Genomic DNA, 21,696 nt, shown 5'->3' on the forward strand with positions numbered 1-21,696 from the left:
ATCTCGTTAAAGTTAAAGTCGTGCGCGCGCGCGTCGAAGCTCTCGATAAAAAAGCATCGATCGAACGTTAATTCGCCCAAGCTCGACTCTGGCTGCTGCCCCCTTCGCCTCTGATAATCGACACTGCTTTTCTACATCGGTGTGTGTGTGTTATATGTACTTACGCGCTCACCTAAAAACCCACCCTATCTCTCTTTTGCGCTCTTTTTCCTTAATCCTTAGGAATGAAAAGGGGCGCGCGCGCTCACGCACCAAGAAAGGCATTAAAAGCATTCGCTCGACGTGCGATTTTTCGTTCAGCCAACTTCTTTATAAACTCTCCTCTCTCTCTCTCTCTCTCTCCTTTCTATGCTACGGCATTATAATACCGTTATTTTTAGCTTTGGCCTTTTTTGTGTGTTTATATATAAGCAGCACGCAATATTAATACCTTAGGTATGAGCGAAAGGAGAGGCGAATATTTTTTTTTTCATGCTGCACTGAACTAAACTGCGCGCTTGTGTGTTTGTATTATATACATCATAAAAACGTATGAGAGAGAAAGTCAAGTGGATGTATGTTTAATTGTGGGTTTTTCAAGTGTGTTGCTACTGCTACTGCTACTGCTGCCGCTTTTTTGCCCTCTTATTGCGCGCCTCGCCTGCGCGCAGGGCCTTTTAGAGTTGCGTTTACTCTTGACTGCGTTTTTACGAACTATGATAGGGCTTTTTTCAATGCGCTCAACTCTCTCTAGCTGTTTACAGTTTTTTTCTCTTTCTCTCTCGCTCGTTTCGTTGCGGCTTATTATTACGCGCGAAAAGCAAGTTGTTGTTGCGGTGCGCGCATTGTGCGTACATATACATGCAAGACAAAACGAGCGTGTATAAATTTTTATTTCCACGATTTTAGCTTTTTTGTTTCGTGTATTTTGTGCTCGCTCTAGCGAAATGATCGCGCCGCCTAAAAGTCAATTGGACGTGTACGTACGCGCGCACATGCAAAATCGTTATGAAAGGGCATATTACACACACACACACACATACACGTACACGCACTTTAACAAACTCTCGAATATATATTTCTCATCTAGTTTCATGTGCGCGCGAACTTTATGTCCCTCTGTGGTCAGCTATGTATAGCGCTGCGAGCCAATTAGCGCCGCGCCGCGCTTCGCTTCGAATTCAATTGGCATTAGTAGTTGGACGTATTTACGCGCGCGGCTAGCAAAAAATCAATTAATCTCATTTACGGGTCTGAAAAAAATTACATTATAACCCGTCGATTGAGCAACTAAAAACCGGGGCATTCACTCTCTCTCACACACACACATACAATAATAAAACGTCGGCGTGCGCCAATCTGTGAGTATAATATAATGGAGAATCCCAGTGCGCGCGTTTAAAGTAACAATACGCCAAGCTTTGCCTCGTCGTCTCATCCGCCGCCATTATTCATAAACCACCGCAGCGGCAGCATAGTAGCGCGTTGCATGGGCTGTGGAGGTAGTAGTAGCAGCAGAAGCGGAGCAACGATTCAATTTCCCGGGGGTTCTAGCGCGCGGTGCGAATCACCTTTCTCCCACACACACACACACCCACGTGCACACGGACGCATATACTCACTGCTACTCCGCATGCACACAGAGGCGCGCGCAAACACTACGTAGTGTGTATATATAAGCGCGCCGACGAGAGTCGAGTCGAGAGCCGCCGCCGCCGCGCACACGAGCGAGCGCTACTATGAAGCCAGATGCGGAGAAAAAAAAACTGTTTCCACCCCTAACTTGACTCCTCTCACGCCTTCTTATCACAGCTTGACGATCAATAAAGTGTGTTGTATCCCCCGCGAGAGGTTAAGGTAGTCGAGGAGAGAAAGCAGAGGCAGCGGCACAGGATGAGGAGAAGAAAGAATCTCCGCTCGGCTCGGCAGCACAGCTATGCTATATAAGCGGGGGAGGAGAAATGCTCGCGCACACGTATAAACGCTGTGTTATACACATACATTTGTACACAGGCGCGCGCGCACACAGCCGCAAGTGGCTTATATTCCTTCACACCGCCGGCTTATGCTATATACAAGGGTTAATTTTCCGCCACAAATACTGAGAGAGAGAGAGAGAGAGAGAGTAGCAGGAGACAGAGAGCATGCGCGCGCGCGCAGACGCAGTTACATACCTGCACCACCGGCGCAAATTATCCGCCGGCGCGGGAGGGCGTATGCGCAACTCTTTTTTATTATTATTCTCGTTATTATTATTATTACTATTATTTTTGTTATTATTATGCATGCATAAGGCCATGTGCATGTACAAGGGAGGGGGCTAGAGAGAGAGAGAAGAAGAGGCTGCACTAGACTCGTGGCCATGTAAATGTGTACGTTATGTACGTATTTATAAGCACTCGCGGGATACTAGGCCAAACATAATACGTATAAACATAATACGAGGAGGATCAGGAAAGGGCAGGGCGGCAAGCGTAGTATATAGTAAGTCGGACGAGGCGGCGTTGCATTTATTATTCAAGATAAAAAAGAAATCACGATAACGATCCCGGGGCACAAATCCGATAAATATCGTGTGTACGCGCTCGAAGCCCTGATTAGATGAAGCGGCGAGATGAGATAAAAAAAAAGACGTGCCCGCAAGCTCGTTGACACCGATCTCGTGCCCGCAAGTATATAGCACGGTATAGTGTATAAAAGAAGCCGAGAAGAAGAATCCCGAAAAAGCGAAAGAGAATCGCTAATAATAAGTTTTCTCTCTTTCTCTCTCTTGGCTTTCTCTGCTGCTGCTGCCGCTGTGTTTCTTGGGTGTACGCGGCGGCCGGCAATCAAGCATCATCGTTAGCCGACAACGGCGAAAACAAGCCGTATAAAAGCCCGAGCTCGACTCTCGGGGAGAACTCACACTGCTCTCTGTCTATCTCCGCAGAGTCCGAAACAAACTTAACCCTCCATCTCGTTCCCACCCCCGCGCTGTGTCGGGCGCGCATCTATCCTATACTTTAAGCCGCTGATGGTAGTGGTGTTGGTAGTGTATATAGTAGGTAGTCGTCGTCGTCGTCGTCGTCGTCGTTAGAGACATCGACCGCGTCGGGGTAATCGAGTAAAGGAAGAGAGATACAGAGTAGATAGCGCGTCGAATCCGCACACAGACACACATAGACAAAGTGGATGGAAGAAGAAGAAGTACTCGAGGAAACGAGCGATCAGCGTGCCGTCCATTATTCACGACGAGCTAAAACACATTCCCTCCTTTTACCCCCCTCGATCGTCGTCACTATATATACGGAACAGGGAGACAAAGCCACACAGACAGACATATAGCGCACACAGACAAGCATCGAGGCGCGCATATGCGCAGGAAGAGGAGGTGGAGGAGGAGGAGGAGGAAGGGTGGCAGCAGCAGTGAGCGCAAAGGGGTATATTATACAGACGCGTGTCCGGTTCTACTCTGATTCCCTCGTTGTCGCGCGCTTGCGCAAAGATCATCTCTCTCCGCTCTACATAGCAAGGCGAGCGCGCGGCGCGCAACCCACAGAGACAGATACAATGTGCACAAACCGCCCTCTCTATGCCCTCTCCCACCCCACCGAGCAGCGTTCATGCCCGAGGCACAGTAGTAGTAGTAGTAGTAGTAGTAGTAGTAGAGCTTTCAAGGGGTTGCGCGCCGTTTCTCTGTATATAAAGCTCACTATACTAGCTCTCTCTCACTCGCTCTAGCTCTATCTCGCCTGTATTAGCGGTCGGAGGAGAAGTGGGTGTATATGCGGTGTGCGTCGCGCACCCCCTTCGTCCGTGCTTGCTTGCGTCTGTGTGTGTGCGATGGCAAGTCTGCTGCTGCGCGTGTATATGTATTATATGGCGCGCGCTCTGAATTATGATGCGCAGTAGAGGAGAGGATTTACAGGCTGACACTGCTACTGCTGCTTTATGGTGGGAGATCGAGACAAGGTGTGCTCGGGCGCTCGCTCGCTCACTCTCTCTCTCTCTCTCTCTCTCTCTCTTTGTGTTGCTCCCATTGCTCCGAGCTTTGGCACATAAAGCTCCCAACTCTATGTATGTGTGTGTGTGTATTAGGTATACGTAATGATACAGCTCGGTACGCTAGCTAGCTAGCTACCACTGCTGCTGCCAGCGTCTATATAACGCTTGCGATGGCACTTTGTGCCCTGTTATAAAATGAAGTGGATGGCGATATATTGTAGCTATGCGGTTTGATAGAAACTTGATTCTCTTACGCGCGCGCGCGCTTCGTCCCGCTAACCCCCCTTTCGCTGCTACCAGCTAGCACAAATGAAATTGTGCTTTTGATTAAATACACAACGCGCGCGCGCAAAGTGGATCGATCGTTGATTAACCCCTTTTACTCTCGTCCGAAGGCGGATAATTCTTTTACCTTTGATTGAGCCTGTGCTCAACTAATTCGGTTGCTAATGTACACAACGATATACCCATCGACTTGGATGATACATCGTACTTGGAGCGCGAGAGATGGCATAAATATACAACACGTATACCCGAAGCGAGTGTGTGTGTGTGTGTGTGTGTGTTTGTGTGGGATGAAGTGCTACGCGCGCGAGTGCGAGCGCGTGAATGAAATTTTGATGAGCGCGAAGACTGGCATAAAAAAAAACCAGAGAAAGAGAGAGAGAGAGACCTCTCGAGAACGTGCTTTTTAACGCTTGCTTTTCGCGTGGTTTTGCAGAAAATGTAATTCTTGGGACGATGCCCTGCGAGCTGTGTGCTGCCGAGCACACACCCGGGTTATAAACGTGTATACGTATGTACGTACTATCACCACCACCACCGCTACGCGACCGCCTGCTGCAGCTTGTTTTCGAGAGAGTAAGCGAAATTTGATTCCGCGTCTGTTTGCCAACTGGAAATTCATTAGGTCGACCGCGTAGTAGTACTTGTGCCAGCAATACCCCCTTTACTACTGCTCGTGTGTTTGAAGAATTCATTATCGCGTCGGTGTGTGTCTCTGTGTGCGAGTGCGCATCGTCCCACGCGCGCGCTCCTATATATGCGCACACACGTTCAGCGGTAAACCCCGGGTAATTATGTAATGTTATCTACGTATATTTGTTTGATTGTTTTATCTCGGTTTTCATATAACGTTTATGTGTACTTCGAAAAGTGCAATCATTGCGGCGGCGGCGGCTGCGACGTTACGGCTGTTTGCCTCGCGAATGAAAAATCACGCAACCGCACATGCATGCACGCGCTCTCGACAAATGATCGGCTATCGCCCAGTTCAAATATATATTTTACCGATAAATATCCCATTTGGATTCAATAAGAAGAACAACGAGGGAAAGAGAAAAAGAGTAGTGGTAGTAGTGGCAGCAGTACGGAATGAGCGTAGTGGAAAAATATACCCTTCTGGGCTTTTCAGCCTCTTTTCTTTCTTGCTTTTTTTTTAACGTACACCGAGCGAATATATATCCGATCCCTTTTTTCTATTCAATAGCCACAAATCGTCCTTTGCATCCCCATTATACAACTTTGCCCAGAGCACAGATAGAATGTGTCTGTGTGTGCGTATATATATGTATATAAAACAGACGCAGACGCGCGCATACCCATCTCCATGGTGACCCTCTCTTGGCTTTTTGGCTGTTCCGTGTGTCCCTCTCTCTCCCCTACCCCCGGCCACGGTCTGTTTTTTTTTTTTTTTTTAGCAGAGACTGCACAGACCCTCGAGGGCAAACTGGCAAAGTTTCCGTCCGCGCGCCGGAGGTTTTGCGAAATCAATTCCACCAACGGACGTTGGCTATACGGCTCTGCGCGCTGCCACGCAGTAGATATATGTATATAGTAGTAGAGCCCTGCTAGCAGCAGTGCCATGCGGTAGTATTAGTATATATACGGTAGTAATAGTGAGAGGGATATTCTCCTGACTTTGCGGTTTCGACTTTAGTACTCTGGCGCGCTGCTGGGTACTGTTGCTTCATTGCCCTGATGAATGACTAATTATTGCTGTTGCGGAGCTAACTGCGTTTTAGCTGCCCCTTCGCTCTCTCACTCTCTTATTCTCTCTCTCTATATTTCTGCTTACTGACGAGGTTCACGGGGATCATATTTTTAAAGGCGATTAAAAGCTCAAATTTATTATCGAATTTTCGCTCTCTCTCACTAGCGTCGAAAACTTTATATATAGTGTCGTAAAAAATTGTCGAATTCCGGAAAATCTGAAGCACTTGAAAATTTCAAGTGTGGGTAATGGTACATAGAAAACAAGCGAAGCTCGCATCAGTGTAAGTCGTTTCAAAGGCTCTCTCTCTCTCTCTCTGCCTTCTGCGCTATATAGAGCAAGAGCCTTCATTACCACTTCTCTATTTTCCCGGAAAATCTTCCTTTTACGCGCGTTCGTATAAAGGTGTGTGTGTGTCTGTGCAAGTGCGCGCGCATGTATATATGCGTCACTCTATGTATAAAAAAAGCCTCGAAGCTTTTTGCACTTTGCTGGCTCGCTTGCTTGCGCGCGAGAAAAAGCCGGTCGGAAAACGTCTCTCTCTCTCTATATATATATATACAGTGGTGTGGCGCGCGAGAGAAAGATTCATTACCGTCCTTGAGTTATCTCGTTCTCTTTCTCTCTTTTCCAAGCCAGTAGGAGTAATTATCTGCCGTTGGATTACGGATAAAAGACCTCTCCGGTCTCCTATTAAAGAGAGAAGCCAAACTACTACCCCTACTTTACGTCTTTTTCTCTCTTTCTCTCGCTCGCTCTCGCTCGGAGCAGCAGCGCAGCTCCACTCTCGGACTATAGCTGCTGCTTCTGCTGCTGCTGCTGCCTTCTTCTTCACGAGGCTTTGTCTCTCGAAATCTGTTCCGTTGGTATCTTTCTTTCTCTCTTTCTCTCTATTTCTCTCGTTTGCTCGTTGCTTTTTGTTTGCCAGCGCGCATATATATAAACGTATATATATATTTCTCTTTCTCTCGGTGGACGTGCCTAACATTTTGCACACATACACCACCCACACGCACACGTACGCGCACAGACACCGGCATAAAAGATACTGTTGCGGAGCTTCGAGGCTACAGAGAAACGGGGGAGTGAAAAAGGAGATGACACTCGTCGTGTGTCGGGTTTTATTTCGTCGAGGTGTGCTGTAAAGCTGAACGTTTCTACCCCTTTAGGGCTGTCAGGGCGCGCGCGAGAGGCTATATTCCTATATATATAGGACTTTTGCAAGTTTTCTTCTTTCATCGGGGAAAAGAGCCGCGCAAGTAAACTTCAAAGCTTGCGTGACTGGCTCCACTCGTATACATACACTTTATGTACACGTGACTCACCCGCTCAATTGTTTTTCCAGACAAAAAAGTTTATTATTGTACGCGAAAATATGTAAATTATAATTTGCTTTCGTAATTACGAAGTAAATACACCCGTCGATTAATTCCTATATTTAATCTACGCAAGCATTGCGGCAGATCGAGCTGTGTGGCTCTATAGGTACTCTCGTGGTTTATCTTTATAAACCAATACATACAATATACGCATACTATTATAAACCGCTCGGCTTTCTAAATCCATTGACGCAGCCGTACAACGTACATAGAATAGTACCCTGCAGTAGTCCTCCTCCTGCATGCACAAAGGACCATTGATTCTAAGCTGCTGCTAAGCCGTGTCGTTCGCTCCGGCCGACCATAATCGCCGCAGCGTCTAATTGAAACTTTCTCGGTTATACTATCTGTGCGCGATGGTAACGTTGCGGACCGCAAATTATGCAAATTACGCAAATTTTTCAAATCGTTATTAGACAATTATATCTTCGAAGGTTGGCTACATTTTTCACTCGACGCGCGCGCGAGAAACATCGGCGGACCCTCTCAAGCTCATCGAAACACTAATTATTTAATTTACCCTCAAATTATAACTCCTCTCGATGCTCGAGAGAAAACACGGGGGTCTCGAAGCTCCCGCGAGAGAGGCAGACACGCAAAATCCCTAATTCATCACAATCAAGCCGGTCTGTACATACACAAACATTTTAATCAACGCTAACAACTATTACGATTATTCAACTTAATCCGACCAAGCTCGCATTCACGCAGACGCGGGTGCGCGCAGCTCGTTTCATACTCTTAAGGCGATAAATAATCCAGTGCGCGTAGCTCTCCCGCGTTCGACTTGAGAACTGCGCTCGTGTGTATATAGTAAACGTGCGCGCGCGCGCGGCAAAATCACCCGGCAATTTGACGCGTAAAGCAGCGGATTAAATCGTTTCCTTGTCGCGAGATGGAGAGAGAACGAGATCTGTTCGCACACAGGTGCGGAGGGGGTGGCGGGTGGCTATGTAATAGAAACGCTGCGAGGACTAATGAATACATCGTTTTAATTTTTTTTTCTCTCGCCTGCCACGCTAAATTTGAAAATTTAATTTTTCCCAACGTCTTTTAATAGCAGCCATCAATTTTCAAGGTACTGCGAGCAGCAGCGGTGGCGGCAGCTTACTTTGAAAAGGGGAAAACGCTAGAACGACGCTGCTGCTGCTGCACAAGCAGCAGCACTCGGCGCGCTGTGTGCCGTGCGCTGCGAAATGTTAGCTTTTTAAGCCTTTTATCTGCTATCAAGTAAAGTTTACTCGAGAAACGTTGGAGTGGTATAAAATAAAGTGTGGCCCGGTCTCTCTCTCTCTCTACTAAGGGCTTATATATTATACCCCGTTATTCTAGTTCACTTTACGGCTACGCACGAGTGCGAATTGCGATGGAATTTCGGAGATTGCAAATATACATCCTCCCATGTAACATTGACGACCCCCCCGCAGTTTCCCCACTAACCGACTTTGACGCTCGCGAAGCGACGGACAATTATTCAAATATTAATAAACTTCGAATACCGCAAATGTCTAATAAAGTTTCTCACCCTCGTCTCTCTTTTTTCTCATTAACAGATGGCCTGAAGCGGAAGAAACGAAAACACAGTCTTTACACGGGAGTGTCACAGCTGCTGGCTCAACGAGGCGCGACGCTACCCGCCGGTGCCACAACTACCAGCAGCACTTCCACGCTCTCTAATGGATCGCAGGTAAATAATTCAAAGCCTACCTACAAAGTGCCATACCGCTTCTCGTAGAGCTGTCTCTAACGCTGTGCTAGCTAGCTAGCTAGCTGCTGGCTGCACGGTGCACTGCCGCCGCTGCCGTTGCGAGCTTTCCAGACTAGCTTTCCATTAAGCGCTGCTCTCTCGCCCTCTCACTCAGTCACTCAGTCACTTTACATGGAGAGCTTTCGATGTGCGTCACCCTTTGTACGGAGCGCGCGGGCGGGCGACGCGTTGTCGCGCGGCAATTTCGTTTATTTTTTTTTCTCTCCTCTCTCTCTCTCTCTTTTACATTCTTTTATGCTTTATCCGCGTGACGCGCATTTGCACGTGTAATAAATTGATTGAAATTATAGGCCGTTGTTGGCCCCTTATTTTTTACAAACGAGACGCGAATACAATATCAATGCTGAAACATCGGCGCTATACGGAAAAGTAAACGCGCGCGAGGTAAATAAGTTTAATCGAACGGGCGAAGCTCGTCCGGGGAGCACAATATTTGAAACAGAAAGCAAGAGGGTATTATCCGCATTAACTTTTCATTCGTGCTGCTGCTGCGGCAATCGTGGGCGTCGCTATAAAGATGAATGTTAAATGGAAATTCGGGCAGAAAAGCACACCAAAGAAAAAATTTCCCCTCCGTTACTGTAAAAAGAGCCAAGAAGCTTTTTTTGCGACTCGGCGAGCTGTTTTTTCTTTCGCGCTCTCTTTTTCCTCAATCGAGCAGAATTTCTTCTCTCTCTCTCTTTTTTTTACTCGTTTAATACGCTTGGAAAAAGAACCAAGTTTTACAATCAAGTTGTCGAGTGGAATTAAAAGCAGGTTTCAGTGTGACTGCTTTTTATTGGAAAGGTTGATTCAATATTTGAAAGATGAAAGTATGATGTATTTTAGCAACGTGTCGTAGCTTTTTATACGGAGCCGAGCCGTGAGTAAAAGAGAAAAATGAGAAAAATATTAGCGAAGCCCTAATTATTGAAAAAGAGATTTAAATCTGAAGTAATGAGAGTTTCATTGATCACATTTCTGTCAATTGAACAAGTATCGATTAGTTGAAAAAAGAGCCAACAAAAATATTATCGTCTCTCAACTAATGAATCTTTATTCATTGTCAACTGGTTAAGTTTGTATTCATGTGATGCGCATTTTTCGTAGGTGTGGCCTGTACAAAATCTCCCAGGACACATGACGATTCAGAACCAGCAGCAGCAACAATTGCTGCCACAGCAACAGAATTTTAACCAACAATTAGTCACGAATCAGCAAGTCCAAAGGATAAACAATTCTCAAAATATGGCTGCTAACGGCATGTTAATGGGAAATCAGCTGCTAATGAATCAGCAGGCTAATTTTAGCAATGTTGTACAACAGCCACAACAGCAACAACCTCAGCAGCAACAGCAGCAGCCGCAACAGCAGCTGCAACAGATTCAACAGATCGCGAATCAACAGATTCCGCAAGATCAGGCGGCTCAAGAACAGTTGTTGCAACAGTTGCAGCAGTTACAACAGATGCAGCTCATGCAGCAGCGTCAAGATCAGCAGCAGCAACAGCAGCAATTGATGCAGTTGCAGCAGCAGCAACAGCAACACTTTCAATTGGGTCAGTTGAATCTTACTGGTGGACTGCAGCAGCAACAACAACAGGCGCAACAGCAGCAACAATTGAATCAGCAGCAGCAGTTGAGTCAACAGCAGCTCTTGCAAGCTTTGGGAAAACAAACGAATTTGCAGCAACAAAATATACTCGGTGAATTGGACCAGCAGTTGCTGGCGAATCTAACTCAGCAGCAACAGCAGCAAGATTTTTTGAACCAGACGCAAGTTTTGCAAAATCCACAGCAACAACTCATTCCGACGCAGCTGCAACAGTTGCAACAACAGCAACTTCAGCAGCAACAGGTTCGTTAATTTTTAAAATTAATAAGATATAATATCTTGAATGTTAAATGATAATCGAATAAAATTTTTCAGATGAACCAGCAGTTGTTGCAACAGCAAGCTGAGTTCCAATTGCAGCAGCTACAACAGCAACAGCAGCAGCAACAACAACAGCAGCAACAGCAACAACAGCAGCTCATTCAATCTTGCGGACAGGGACAATTCCAAACGCAAATTATCAACCCGGTCGATACACTGCAGCAAAACGGACTGACTGTTTTAAACAATATGAACGAGCTGCAGGTTCGACAACAGCAACAGCAGCAACAACAACAGCAGCAACAGCAACAGCAACAGCAGCAGCAACAGTTGTTATTGCAAAATCAAGTTGTACAAAGGCATCAAGTCATGCAAGCTAACAATCAAATCACACAGAATCAAATATCATACCAAGTGCAAAGTTTCGATCCCACGAAAAACACGACGACGGTACAACAGTTCCCGACTTCGCAACCTTTGCAGCAGAACCAAAATATTCAGTTGAACGCGAGGCAGACGCAACAGTGGCAGCAGCAGCAACAGCAGCAGCAGCCTCAGCCACAGCAGCAGCAGCAGCAGCCACAACAGCAACAAGCCAACTCGCGGACTATGGGCATCAATCAAGTACAAAATATCGTGTGCAACTCGTTTGACCGCGTGCCTCCGTTACATCAGCACATAACGCAGGACAGCGTGTGGGCGGAGGAAGTGTCGAGGAAGAAGCCGAAGACTGCCAAGAATTCGTTCAAAAAGCAGAGAACGCACTCAATCGAGCTGCGGAACAACAGCACGAATAACAGCCTCGACCAGGGGCTGTCAGGAGATGAGTTCTCGGATAAAGGCAGCACGCATTCGGGTTAGTATCATTTATTACCTCCAGAAATCATTTCACCGATGACTATTAGTTTGCTCGCGATGAACAGTAGTGCGCTCGTAATTTTGAAGGGCCTTTCAGAGAGACCATTATATTAGTTTAGCGCGCTACAAACACGCCGAAATAACACGCCCCAAAGTCATCAAGAAAGCGAATGAGTTCTCCCCCCGTTTTACAGCGAACCTTTCAAAAGGTCTCGAATGGGAAGTAAAAAAAAATCACTCTTTTAATTTCAGGTCCATCGTTCCTCGAGGATCCGAGCGGGTATCTGGCGCAGCAGACGGCACTGCTGAACAGTACGATTTCACGCCAGACCGGTGTCAACGGTAGCACGTATCTGCCTCAGCCGAAGCCTAGTCCCACGCAGTCGTACAACAACGGCAAGAACAATCCGACCTCGCCGGTCTTCGTGCACAGCTCCATGACGCCGAATTCGGTAGGCAGTATCACCGATTCCGAAGGTGGCAGTCCGATGTCGTGTCAGAGGTGCGTCACCGACACGCCTTCGTTATCTTCCTCCACTCAGGATTCCTTCAAACAACGCAACGAGGTAAGACGACTTTTATTTTAAATGTCGCGTGTTAGTTTTGAAAAAAAGAACTAACAAATAAATTAGCTGATCTCGAGCGGACGTATGAAATGTTACTTTGAGAATTATTTTAATGCACTTTTCGAGATATCAAATTTTATTTAAAATCGCAGAAGTAGAGAATGTGTAGCGCTTTACGAAAGCATTAATGACGTCATGCTCGCTCGAGCGGCTCTCCTTTGATGTTTATGCGTTCCGAAATAAAGTGAAGAAAAAAAAATCTTGAACGAACTGCTGCTGCTGCACGCTGCCTTCTTTTAATAGAACCGGGCTGCAGTCAAGCCTACAGCGTTTTTGGCTTTAAAATCAATTTTTATTCTTTTCTCCAAAAATATGATAAATCTTCACGATCTTGAAATAAGTAAGAAGTTTTATTATCGTGTTATCGATTTTTAATGCAAATTTTGCTTTCTTTGCTCGCAGCTTCACAGGTACGCGTTGGTACCGGATTTAGCTGAGGACCCGGCGATATCGTCGACTTTCGGCGACAAGTGCATGCAGCATCAGCAACAGCAGCAACAACAACAACAGCAATCATCTTGTCAGCAACAATTAGATACACGACCGATTCAAGGTGGTACGGTCAGTACGTCTCACGGTTCGCCGATCGGCACATGCAGCCCGGCCCATTCGGATGCTGCGTCGATCTCGCAACCAGCCACGCCTCAGAGTTTGGTATCCTCGCAGCCCTCGACGCCTCATGCCTATTCGCAACCCGCCACGCCCCACATGGCCGGCCAGCAACAAAATAATGCCGGTTTAGGCGAGCAAAGAGCTGTTACGCCGTCCGTTAACCAAGACACCGCCGCCGAAGTGCAGAAGAAACTCGATGGGTAAGTTTTTCGGATTTTTTGAATACACTGGTAGTATGCTCGAAACCGGCACATTGTGTGCTTCGATTCTATTGAAGGTTAATCTCGATGCAGTTTGTAATTCTTAATTATGTAGGCAGAATTCAAAATAATGTTATTGCTTCTTTTATTCAAGATTCCAAGCGCAGATTTTACGAACGAATTCAAATGGCTCGTTGATAACGACAATGGCGAGCGGTCACACAGTGAGCAGCAATACCATCACTTCTGTATTAGCCGGTCGCGCGAATACCGCGACAGTATCTGTCAATGGAGCAGCAAATGGAAATGGTGCAATTATTATCAAACAAAACCAACAGCAGCAACAACAACTGCAACAACAACAACAACAACAACAACAACAACAACAACAGTCTAATGCTAATATCGTTTCTTCGATGAATGTTCCTGCGTCTTCGGCACAAATATCAATTGTTACCAATAACTCTTTGCAACAACAGCTGAATAATCTTGCTCAGCAACAGCAACAACAGCAGCAACAGCAGCAACAGCAACATCAGCAAAATATGAATGTATCGAAATCACCACTAGAAATGGTGCAAAGTGTTGTGAGTAGTATACAAGTACCACAGCAAGCTAACAATGCTTCCGTAAATCAACAACAACATCAAGCTAATGTTCAGGTTAGTGACTATACAAATTGCCATTCGAATATTAAATGATCACTTGTATTCACTGTAATCTATGAATTTTACAGCAGGTGCACAACATGTTAGCATCAAGTGGTCTGTTGAAGCAAGCAACACAAAATCAAGGTTTGCCTCCCGGTCACATTTTGGTATCGAGTAATGGTCAATTGATAATGGCTAGTACTCAGGGTGTTATGGCACCACCTCCACCAAAAATAAATTCAATGCCACCGCTGTCAGTGTCACCAATGGTCACCAACGTGACTGGTACCGTTAGTCAAGTAATACCAGCCGTTGCCCAGCAAGTCATCGGACAGCCGACCGTTCTTGTGAACACGATTCAAACGCCGGTGATAATTCAACCAAACGGAGTTATGACAGCCGTAGACAATATCGGACAAAATGTGCAAATACCTCACCTGACGGTTGCTGGCAATGTGCTGCAAGCAAATGCCCAGCAAATAATCGATCCGCAACAGGGCAATGTCACCATAACAAATCAAAACCTGGTAAGTTTGCATGTCGTTTGCGCTGTGAGTTTTATGAAGAACCAAAAAGTCAGGTAAAATTAAGCTTGTTTTAAAAAAACTCGTCTTTTCTTTAATCGATTAATCGAGTAGGGAGACTAGATACTCACCTGCTTAAACAATGCGAGTTTAATTTTTAGCCTCGAATGTGCTGTTGCTATTTGATGTTTTTTCAAGTAATAGTTTGTGTGTCTCGCTTCGCTTTTTTATTAGGTTGAATATTATTAGAGCTCTTTTTGCATGGTTTTGTTTTATTATTGATTTCTTTTTTATTGAAAAGAGCTCGTTTAGTGGCTGATAGTTTTAACGTTATTGCATTATGTGTGAACTTTATCTATAATATTTGACATAAACAAAAAAACAAACATGTGAAAGTGAAAATACGTTTGAATAATTGAAAAAAACATGTAAATTACGTCAAGCTTGCTCAGACCGTCGTCGGACGCACAAAAAGGAGACAGTGTATCCGTCTCGGGGCTGTTAAGCTAAGAAGAAGAAGACGGGTTACCGTTAATAACTCGGTAAATAATACGAATAAGAAGGTTTATTTAAGGATTTATTATTTATTATCATACCTGATTCTGTATACATTATATAAATCATAAGTATGACGAAACTTTAATTTGACACTTGTTTGGTGGATGACATTTGCTTTGCGCCATACTTTCAAAAAATCAGTCGTTTTAATTATTTTATTTGCTTTACTTTTTATTTCAGTTCGCATTACATTCTCTTAATCACTTGGGAACCGAACAAGTTCAAAATTGAAGTTTTTTATCAAGTAATTAATATCGTTTAAATAATCAAACTCATAAGGCTGCTCCATAAGCTTACGATTTGATTTTATCGATGCTTAAGCTATACGTTTTTCATTGTACATCGTGGTTTGATGTGTTTTAATTTTATTTCTTTTTAATATCGACAGCAGCGGCGCAGAGTCATGAAAGTTTATAATATTGTTTAAAATTTCATCAACTGCAGCTGATATTTAGCTGAATGTCCAGTAAAGAAAAATCAAACTCATACTCATCTGAATTTATTTTCTTTCAACAGGTAAATCGTCAGCCCACTAGTCTACCCCAAGATGCTACAGTTGCCAAGAAGAAGGTTTACAAAAAACGAAAAGGCAGTACTCAAACGGTCGCTTCTATGCTTCACATTGCTTCGGCTTCCTCACAGCCCAACGGTATGCTGATGCAGTCGCAACAAAACTTTCAACAGAACTTCCAGACACAGAGCATCGGTGGTGCACCGATGCTTCAAGCTTTAACAATTGTTCCTGGCAAAAATGGACAACCTGCTCAGCTGGTTATGAATGGACAGCCACATCAGGCGCATTTTAATCAGCAGCAGATTATTACCAATACACAACCAGCTCAGCAGATTAATCTTTTGCAACCAGTTAATCTGTTAAACGGAACCACTGGTATGGTTCAAAATTTCCCTACTATACAGCAGCTACAACAATTTATTGTCCCTGGTCTTGGAAGTATGGTGATGTCAGCGGATGGTACAGCCACACTCCTTCAAGATACAGGTAAGGGAAAACTTTTGAATCAAGTTATATTATCAAAATTTTAAATTTGACTAAAATTTAATCGATTTTACTCGTCTAGGAAACATGGGCATGCAGTTACAGCTGCAAAATGTCAATGGACAAAATGTTTTGACTCCTGTACAGAATAGCGGAATTTTTGGAACAGGCCAAAGCATTTTAGCTGCTGGTCCAGCAGGGATGGTGATAAGAACACCTCAAGCTACCGGTGGAAAAATAATCCAAGCTCAGCCTGCATCAGGCACACAATTTATATCTCAAACTGGAAACGGTCAATTTCTCGTAAACGGCGCCACATCCTTCGGAAATCAACTGAATCCTATCGTTGCTAATGTTAGTCCGAACCAGCAAGTGACCTTCAATACTACACAGGTAAATTGGTTTAATAATTCCATTAATAAAAGTACAAAGCAAAATTTTTCATCTTATTTTAAACACCTCAGGTACGCCCATCGAATATCCAAGCTCAACAAGAGTTCATCCAGATGAATGGGCAAACCTTAATGGTACCGTGCGGTACGACACAAAATATTGCTGCGGCGACGTCTCAACAAAATCAACAAAATCAGCACACTATCGTTCAGCAGAATACAACGATAGTACAGCAGCAGACGACAATGGTTGCTGGAAATCAACTTCAAGGGCTACAAACTGCACCGGCGTTGGCGCCAGCTGACACGCCAGCTATCGAGCCTCCAACTCTCAATATCGATCAGAATCAATCTTACATATTGAATGCTGGCATGGTGACGGTAAGAAAAGTTAATATTTTCATGCCCTACCGAAATAATGATTACATTTTGATCACACACAACTTTTATTGCACACTTTATCGATTAATATTTCAAGCCCTAGTGGATAGAATAGCTCAATGTATGCTAGTTTTTAATGTATTTTCATGAAATTAACAAACACTAATATTATTTTGTTTGATTACTACCATAGAGGCAGTTGAATAAATTCATAAAATAGATTATTCGTGATGATCTGGTTTGAAAATGAGTAAAACAACAAAATCTATTTGCATTATAGCAAAAGGGTCCAAGCTCGCCTAAGAGCAATTCGCCATCGTCTGAGCAGCTAAATATTGAGCAGCAACAGCAGCAAGTTCATAAAGCTCAGCAACAACTACAACAACAAATTCAGTCGCAGCAGCAGCAGCAACAGCAACAGCAGCAGCAGCAACAGCAACAGCAGCAGCAGCAGCAGCAGCAGCAGCAGCAGCAACAACAACAACAACAGCAACAACAACAGCAACAACAGCAACAGCAAGCCTCTACTCAACAATTTATTTTAGCCAGTGGAGCGACAGCTATCATAGAAAAGACCCACTTGCAAACGCAGCAGTCCGCACAGCAAACGCAGCAGCTGCTACAGCAACAGTCGGCAACTGTGAACTCGCCTGCTCAGCAAACGACTACTCTCATAAGGCAAGGATCTCCACCCGACACTACGACTCATAGTCCTGGCAATAGTCAAAGACCGAGTAGCCCAGCTGTAGATACAACGACACATGGATCGGCTTCGCCTCCACCACCAGCCAATACTAGGCAGCAGTCTTCAACGGTATAATAGCTCTTTAATTTTGAAATCAAAATCATGTCCTGTAAATTTTCAACGCGATCAAATGTCATTTTCAGCCAATGGTACATTGTGTATCGAGCAGTGAACCCGACTCGGAAGCGCCACTGACCTCCGACGAATGGCGGACTAATCAGCAAGCATTATCGGCTAATCAAGTCATCATCAAAGATCAATCGGTGAATCAACTTCTTGGTAGTCCTGCTCCGCAACCGCAGCAGCAGCAACAGCAGCAACAACAGTCAACGACTCCACAAACACAGACACAATTACAACAATCACAACAACAGCAACCGCAGAGTAAAGCGGTCACTTTTGTAGAGACAACCACGACGAATAATATAGCAGCTAGCGGCATCCAGGTTGGTAGCCAGTTAGATCAGGCAGCCGCAACCGAACGACTAACCCTCACAAATGATCGAAATCACTTTGTTCAACACCAACCGTTGGCCGATACCACTATGCATAACAATAATTCCACCGTACCTAACGATTCCTTTTCCGACGCTATACCATCACCAGCATCATCATCATCATCATCATCATCATCAGCACAAGCACTTAAACACAGTGACGCATCGTCGATAGTCCATAACGAAGCTTACGAAGCGTTAGTACAAACGACTCTGGCCGGCGAGTCAACGCCGCTAGACGTAAGCCAAGTTATGCTTGTCGACGATGCGACTAGCTTATCTTTCACTGATAATCCATCACAAACGAATAACACTAGTAATGCGCTAATCACTGCTGGCGTCGACAGTGACGACCAGTCAAAGCTCTTCGGTGTCGGATTACCCACCGGCTTGTATCCACATTTGTATAACTTCGAGGCTAACGAGCCAAACGATGAACAAATCCAAGTCGTGAGTTACCAAACGACGACAACGACTACGGAGAAGATGCAGCAGTTTTTTAGTCCTTACGTGTACGGGAGCGCGGCGGTTAGTTACGCTGAGGCTGTAGCTGCTGCTACCGAGCTCGACGAGGATAGTCCCGAGTCGTCCGAAGACGATGATGAGGATCTCTGAGAGTTAGTTAAATTGATCATCGTCGAGGAAGACGAGATGATGATCGATGTCGATGCAACAAATAGACATTCTAACGATAACGATAACGATAACGATAATGAGCTTTGAATCGATAAATTTTAAAAATAGGAATCTGTAGATTTAGGTAGACGGTATGAGGTTCCAAGTGTTGGTAATTCATTGAATATACTACACGTAAATGCTTTAGATTTTAGTAGAGCTTTGATATAAATTATTATTGTGATATAAACATTTACAATGTAATGTAAATTTGCTTTAATTATTAGTATCGAAATAAATGAATTGACGAATCAATAAATTAAGATTTATTAAATAGAGTAATTTTTTACGATAGTTTTACGGAACTCAGTTAATAATTATCAATTTCCGAGTAGCATAAGATGTGAAGAATACATACATATGGGTCAAAATAATACTTTTTTACAAAACCGTGCGCACGTATGTCACCGATCTTGACGCGCTTTTGGTATGTTATAGTACATGGTAAAAAGGTCCAAAAAAAAAATTTTTAGACCCCCTCCCCCTTCCTACCCCCCACTTCCGGTATAAACGTCCATTTACGATCTATATTTTTTCTGAGGACATGAAGCAAGTAAAAAATCTGAAAAAATTCATAAAAATACTTTTCCACAATCCAAACAACCTCGAATTTTTTCAGATTTTTTGAGTGCTTCAGGCCTTCAGATAAAATCATTGAAAATTTCAAAAATCGAGATACGGCGGTATGAGCCGATGTAGTACTCGGAAATTTTTTAAGTTATTTTTCGCATTAAAAAACATAACCTCAATTTTTTTCAGATTTTTTCAGATTACCTAACGCACCTTTTGAAGCCAAAAACCGATTTTTTTGACAAAAATAATTTTTTTAGGACAGTACGGAGCCTCGAAAAATCTGAAAAAAATTTTTTCTCGTTTTTTTCATCAAAGTACGTAATCTCAAATTTTTTCAGATTTTTTAATTGAAGGCGATAGCTTCTAGGGCCGAAAAATGCTATTTTTAACAAAAAATGGTTCCTAGAACCCGATGGTTCCGGTGAAAAAATTTGAAAATATTTTTTTTGAATTCCTTGTCAAATTTTAATAAATTTTGACCGTTTCAAAAGTTCGATTGAAGCTTCCTAGCTCATTTTAGAGCATCAAACGAGTTTTATCATTCCTTAATGTCTTCAGAAACGTCTTCAGATATTTTGCACTAATCTTTGTCCTGCTCTAAAATGAGCTAGGAAGCTTCAATCGAACTTTTGAAACGGTCAAAATTTATTAAAATTTGACAAGGAATTCAAAAAAAATATTTTCAAATTTTTTCACCGGAACCATCGGGTTCTAGGAACCATTTTTTGTTAAAAATAGCATTTTTCGGCCCTAGAAGCTATCGCCTTCAATTAAAAAATCTGAAAAAATTTGAGATTACGTATTTTGATGAAAAAAACAAGAAAAAATTTTTTTCAGATTTTTCGAGGCTCCGTACTGTCCTAAAAAAATTATTTTCGTCAAAAAAATCGGTTTTTGGCTTCAAAAGGTGCGTTAGGTAATCTGAAAAAATCTGAAAAAAATTGAGGTTATGTTTTTTAATGCGAAAAATAACTGAAAAAATTTCCGAGTACTACATCGGCTCATACCGCCGTATCTCGATTTTTGAAATTTTCAATGATTTTATCTGAAGGCCTGAAGCACTCAAAAAATCTGAAAAAATTCAAGGTTGTTTGGATTGTGGAAAAGTATTTTTATGAATTTTTTCAGATTTTTTACTTGCTTCATGTCCTCAGAAAAAATATAGATCGAAAATGGACGTTTATACCGGAAGTGGGGGGTAGGAGGGGGGAGGGGGTCTAAAAATTTTTTTTTGGGACCTTTTTACCATGTACTATAACATACCAAAAGCGCGTCAAGATCGGTGACATACGTGCGCACGGTTTTGTAAAAAAGTATTATTTTGACCCATATATATAAAAAATATATGTATATGTTATAATCGATAGTATTTGCAAAGTCTCGATAACGCATAGAAATCGTAAATTTGACTGTAAACTGATAGTAAGATATACTTAATGTTCAAATGTCTCTTTGTTGCTATTTAAGATGAATTAAATTGAGCGAAAAATTGTTGAAATCGTGCCATGCTATGAAGATGCAATGAAATCGGTTCCTAAAAACACGTATTCAATCTTGAATCAAAAAATGAATGACGATATACATACGTCAAAAACGTAACAAAAGTGAAAACAAACATTTCCTATAAATGCGTAAAATTAAGAACAGATAGATAGATAAAGCACGTTAAAATTTAATCTATTTCGTCCTAGTAAACCTATCAAACGTACTGGTGTAAATAATGCTAACAAGTTAATTAAAAAATTTGAATCGTTCCGTAATATAATGAAAACTGTCCTACCTCGTTATAACTTGGTGATAAAAGAGACTTCATAGAGTTGATTTGACAAAATTATATTTATTGTAATAAAGTAATTGTAAATTTTAAAATCGTGAATTTTTTACGCTTCTACGTACAAACTATCATATAATCAATTTAATTTAGTTCATTTCAAATTGTACGTTTCTTTGCTGCTAATATTAATTGTTTTATTTGTACAAAATGAAAATAAGTATGTATAGAAAAAGCGGCATTAACTGTGATGCGAAAGTTTAATGAATAGATGATTTTTTAAGATTTATTAATTATTTCGGAACTCATTGAAGTCTCGAATTCAGCAATTTTTACACTGAACTAAGTTTTTGTAATTATCCATCATATTATACACATCACATAATAATCATTTTCCATGACGATTAATAATTGCGATTAGTATTAATCAAATATTGTTCAAAAACCTATAATTATTACAATCTAACGTATTCTTATCATCATTAACCTTTACAATTGGCAATAAAAATGTAACTTTGTAATATGTATAACTGATTTGAAATTCGAAAGCGTGTCTCGAATTCATCAGTTATACGATATATACGATACATGAAGGAATGAAAAAATTGAATAAAATCAATCGATTAGATATTAAAAAAAATCAAAATCTTCATTTTCAAAATTCACTTCAATTATATGTT

General features: G+C 42.8%; 1 protein-coding gene across 1 annotated transcript in view; it reads left to right on the forward strand.

Moving 5' to 3' along the window:
- Positions 1-21,696, forward strand: part of LOC106653744 (AF4/FMR2 family member 4-like) — a 238,584-nt gene that overhangs the window by 212,398 nt on the left and 4,490 nt on the right. Inside the window, exons 5-16 of the mRNA XM_023462811.1 lie at positions 8,889-9,022; positions 10,193-10,939; positions 11,012-11,813; positions 12,068-12,381; positions 12,844-13,253; positions 13,408-13,915; positions 13,990-14,430; positions 15,502-15,985; positions 16,065-16,375; positions 16,447-16,755; positions 17,036-17,569; positions 17,644-17,946. Coding sequence (XP_023318579.1) covers positions 8,889-9,022; positions 10,193-10,939; positions 11,012-11,813; positions 12,068-12,381; positions 12,844-13,253; positions 13,408-13,915; positions 13,990-14,430; positions 15,502-15,985; positions 16,065-16,375; positions 16,447-16,755; positions 17,036-17,569; positions 17,644-17,946 — 5,297 coding nt within the window. The remainder of the gene's footprint in view (positions 1-8,888; positions 9,023-10,192; positions 10,940-11,011; positions 11,814-12,067; positions 12,382-12,843; positions 13,254-13,407; positions 13,916-13,989; positions 14,431-15,501; positions 15,986-16,064; positions 16,376-16,446; positions 16,756-17,035; positions 17,570-17,643; positions 17,947-21,696) is intronic.

This window comes from Trichogramma pretiosum, unplaced genomic scaffold, assembly GCF_000599845.2.
Source record: "Trichogramma pretiosum strain Unisexual culture from Peru unplaced genomic scaffold, Tpre_2.0 scaffold1, whole genome shotgun sequence".
Taxonomy (NCBI): Eukaryota; Metazoa; Arthropoda; class Insecta; order Hymenoptera; family Trichogrammatidae; genus Trichogramma; species Trichogramma pretiosum.